The following is a 4,257-nucleotide window of genomic DNA, read 5'->3' as shown; positions in this document are numbered from 1 at the left end:
GGGGCTCTCCTCTCGCGGCGGTGGCGCGGGCTCGGCCCCTTCAGCAGTCCGCCGCAGCAACGCAGGGACGCGGCGCTTGGGAGTTTCGCCCTTCCCGCTGCTCCATGGAAGCGCCGAGGCAGCCCCGCTGCTCCGGCGGCTCAGGCCAGCCGCCCCGGCCGGGCGCAGCTCCTGGGGCCGCACTCTGCCATCGCACCCGCCTCCCTGTCCTCGGCCTCACGCCGCAGTCGCTCTTCAAGGTTGCGGAGCGCAGCCTTCAGCCATGCCGGCCCCTCGCCCCAGCCCCCGCCCGGCTCTCGCACAAACACCCAGGCTTTTTCTCGCTCTCTCGCCGCCGCGGCGCAACCTCCTCCCGTCCTTTTCCCTTCTAGGGTTGCACTCTCGGGTTCCCAAGCCCCCAGCCGCTGGGCTATGCAAATCACTTAGGTACATGCAAAACTAACCCTGCTTCCGGAGCGCCATTGGCCCGGGGAGGTCTCGAGCTCATTACTATGCAAACAACGGAGCTGCCATTGGCCAAGAGTAGGACCAGAGGGGTGTGCTTATCAGCCGTGAGTGACAAGGTGGTGGTGCTGGTGGTGCTGGTGGTTCCAGACAGAATCCCTGAGCTGGCCCTGTTTGCGTGGCAGGTTGTGGATTGAAGGTAGAAAGATTCGAAGACTTAAGTCCGGTTTTTCCTTCCCCCACCCGTCTTCTTCCCTCTGCAGAAATTGGATCTCCTAAATTGGATGACCTGAAAAGTAGAACTTGCCTCCAGCCTTTAGTTAAGTTTCAAATGACTCTCCACTGTTCCAAAGGGCGTGAACATTAGGAGCTGTGCTAATGGAAAAAAGATTGTGAAGAAGAGGGGAAACTTTCCCTTCCTGTGACATAAACACAATGTAAATCGTTTTAGCTATACACTATATTAAAACGGTGTCACCCCATAATCCTCCCGCTTCACCTGAGATCTTTATTTCTGCCTCCATAGCCGGGTGGTAGCTAAGTCTCAAATTAACCAGCTACCCTACGGTTTTGGTGACAGCAATTCAGGCTGCTTTTTCACATACGTTGAAAGCCTGAAGCACAGGAATCTTGTAGAAGTAGTGGATGTTTTTGAACACTGGACTTTTTTTCCATACACAAAATATTTATCTTGAGAAATCCACTGCGACCCTAGTGCTAGAGAATAATCTGTAGTCTTTTCTCTTCTGGACATTTGTGACTGAATAGACCCCCACAGAATCATTTTTTGTACCAATTCTGCTCTTTGACCATCTCCTTTCTTGCTTTCTTTTAGACTCTTGCTATGCTTTTGGGTTTGTTTTTTTTTTTATTCTCTGTTAGAGATGTTTTTAACGAATACTTTAAGGCAGGCAAGGTTAAAAATGTCACTCATAAAACTGACTAGTCATATCATGTTAGTAAAATTAAAGAAAATGGGAGCAAGTTGATGCAGTCCTAACAAGTTTAAAATGAAAAATGTCCATCATCTCTGCATTCAGGACTTTATCTTTAAATATAATGCCCAGTTGTATACATGACTAATATACAATAAATTTATCTACACGGTAGAGAGCCAATAAATACAGATGTGCCTTGACTGCAAGTTTTAGAAATAACATATTTCATCTAATTATAGGTCAGAAAGATAAAGATAGGTGGACAAACCACTGGTTTTATAGATAAGAAATCTAAAGTGCTGAGCTACTGTGCCCAGCCAGGATGGTTACAGAGCAGCTCCCGGATTCCTGGCTCCTTATCTGGTGTTCCCAGAGCCTCCCCTCTGAGGCCTCCACTGTGTAAGTCATGTCCATTATTTTCTAGCAATAATTGTAAGCAAGTAAAGAGAAGATGCAAAAATTAGTTCCTCTAATTGAATCCCTTAAGACTTGTCTTTTATAACAACACTGAAAAATGACAGATCAGTTTCTCTTAACCAAGACATCAATTTCTTCTGTTTTTAAATAGTAATTATAGATTATACTGAATGATTTTACTTTGACTTTCTTTTCACTGCCTTTCTCTTAAAGTAGTGGATGTCAAAATTTAGTAAGTATCACCTGCAAAGAAGAAAAATGGAAGGTGATTTAGGAGATCTGGAGACCCCAGAAATCAGCACTTTGATACATGTTTGCAGAGATCATGAGCCACACTTGGAAAATTTTATTACTTGGGCTCAAGATATAAAATCTGAAGACTCTGCTTTTAGACTGATTGCTCTTTCTAGTCTTTCATAGCTTTGGGTGAGTAAATGTGTAGTCTTCCCCGAAGACAGGAGGACGGAGAATGTGGTGGCAGCGACTCTGCATACAGTGCAATGTGCTTTTGGGCAAAAACAAAAAAGAAGGATACCACCTCTGGGTGATGTTCCCTTGGGCTCTTGTGCAAAAGGCACAAGGCATGTTGATTGGTGGACAAATTGGACTTTGGTCCCACTCACCTTCTTGCCCAGACACTCCTATAAATATAGACCCTGAACATGTGTGTGCACCTGCCAGGTGAATGTGCCAAAGTGCTCCAGGAAGGAAACAAAAACCACAGATACTAGCAGCTCCTGAAGTGTGATAAGGTTGAACTGCATTGAAAGTCCTCAAAAAGAATTTTATGAAGTACTTCCAACTAAAAAAGGGAAAAATCTGAATTTACAGCAACCAACTTAAGAAATATATTGCAACTATAATTGAAGCTTCCTTTGTATGTCTCTTCATTCATGTTTTTCATTTTCTACCTCTCCCTGTGAAACATTTTCTTAAAATTGGTAATTAATTCCCATACACACTTCCATGTTTTTCACATGTAGATTCTTAGGCAATATACAGTGCTATTTTGAATATATAAATATTATCTTCCTGTATTCTTAAGCAACTTCTTTTTTCACTTATCCAAGACTATCCATGTTCATGAAATATGTGGCTATTATTTTTCATTCATTTCCATTACTATATAGTATTGCTTTTAAATAATATGCCCAGGTTTTATCTATTCTCTTGCTAATTTTTCCTTTATTTTCATTTCTTCAGTGCTACCATGAATATTTTTCTTTCAGTCCCTTTGTTCATATTAGCCAAAATTTCTCATAAATGTACTTACTTTTAAAAATGTATTTGTGTGGGGACCTCCCTGGTGGCCTAGGAGTAAAGTCTCAGAGCTACCACTACTATGACCCACCCAAAGGCCTGAGTTCTATCCCAGCCAGGGAGCTGACCCACATGGCACAGAAGACCTCTCCTGTCTCATCTGCTGCTCCCCTGAGCAGTGTATTTCAGTAATATACCTATTCTGCTCCCCACTCTGTCTCTGGTGAATCTTCTCATCCTCCACACCACAGCTCTTCTATACTAAAATAAAAGAAAATCTACAAAGAAAAAACTATGGCAAAGCATGTTAACTAAACTAATTTTAAAAATGTGTGTCATGTGTGTGTATATCTAGAAGTAGAATTGCTGGGAGATAGATTTTATACACCATTATTGGATATTGTCAAATTGCTCTTAAAAGTGACTATTTATTTGTGCTTCCTTCAGCAGGGAATAAGAATTCACAGGATTTTTTTTCCCCAAAGATTTATTTATTTATGCATATAAGATCTGAGGTACAGGCCAGAGATGAGGGAGTGAGAGGATTCACCAGAGAAGAGTGGGCAACAGAACAGGCAGATTTACTGAAATACACTGCTCAGGGAAGGGGAGAAGTAGGAGAGACGGGAGAAGTCTGCTGTGCCATGTGGGTCACCTCCCTGGCTGGGGATTGAACTCGTGCTGCAGTGCCTACAGATCGCTTCATAGTGCTGCGTCTTGACCCTTTGTGCCATCAGGGAGGCCCCAAGAATCCATATTATTCTGTAACCTAAACCTACTAAAATGTGGTATTGTACAGCTTAAATATCTGCAAAGCTGATGCTCATGAAAGGAAATCAGTGTAGTTAAACTTGAGTTTCCCCCTGATTACTGCAACTTTTCATGTTTACTGTTGATTCTGGTGTGCTTGTCTTTGCCTAGCCTTTTTTTTTTTTTGGCTGTTTGTTTTCTATTGAGTCATTCATATTTGTTTTTATTGTTTAGGGCCAGATAGTAAATATTTGGGGTTTTGTGGGCCATATGGTCTCTATCACAGCTACTCAACTCTTTCCATTGTAGCACAAAAGCAAACGTAAATCATAAATAAATAAATGTGGCTGTGTTCTGATAAAACTCTTTCTGCAAAAATAAGTATTGGACTGGCTTTAGCTCATGCACCATCATTTCCCAACCCTGTGTTATGGGTGCTAATCCTGTA

At 42.5% G+C, this 4,257-nt stretch overlaps 1 protein-coding gene across 1 annotated transcript in view; it reads right to left on the bottom strand.

The window, feature by feature from the left end:
• The window catches only part of LGR4 (leucine-rich repeat containing G protein-coupled receptor 4), a 103,283-nt gene extending 102,315 nt beyond the window's left edge, over positions 1-968 (bottom strand). Inside the window, exons 1-2 of the mRNA XM_012725189.1 lie at positions 944-968; positions 197-409 (exon numbers count right to left, since the gene is read on the bottom strand). Of these exons, the coding sequence (XP_012580643.1) occupies positions 197-409; positions 944-968 (238 nt within the window). The remainder of the gene's footprint in view (positions 1-196; positions 410-943) is intronic.
• Between the last annotated feature and the right edge of the window lie 3,289 nt (positions 969-4,257).

Source organism: Condylura cristata, unplaced genomic scaffold, assembly GCF_000260355.1.
Source record: "Condylura cristata isolate star-nosed mole 26May11 unplaced genomic scaffold, ConCri1.0 scaffold00015, whole genome shotgun sequence".
Taxonomy (NCBI): Eukaryota; Metazoa; Chordata; class Mammalia; order Eulipotyphla; family Talpidae; genus Condylura; species Condylura cristata.
This window is presented reverse-complemented; position numbering and strand designations above follow the sequence as displayed.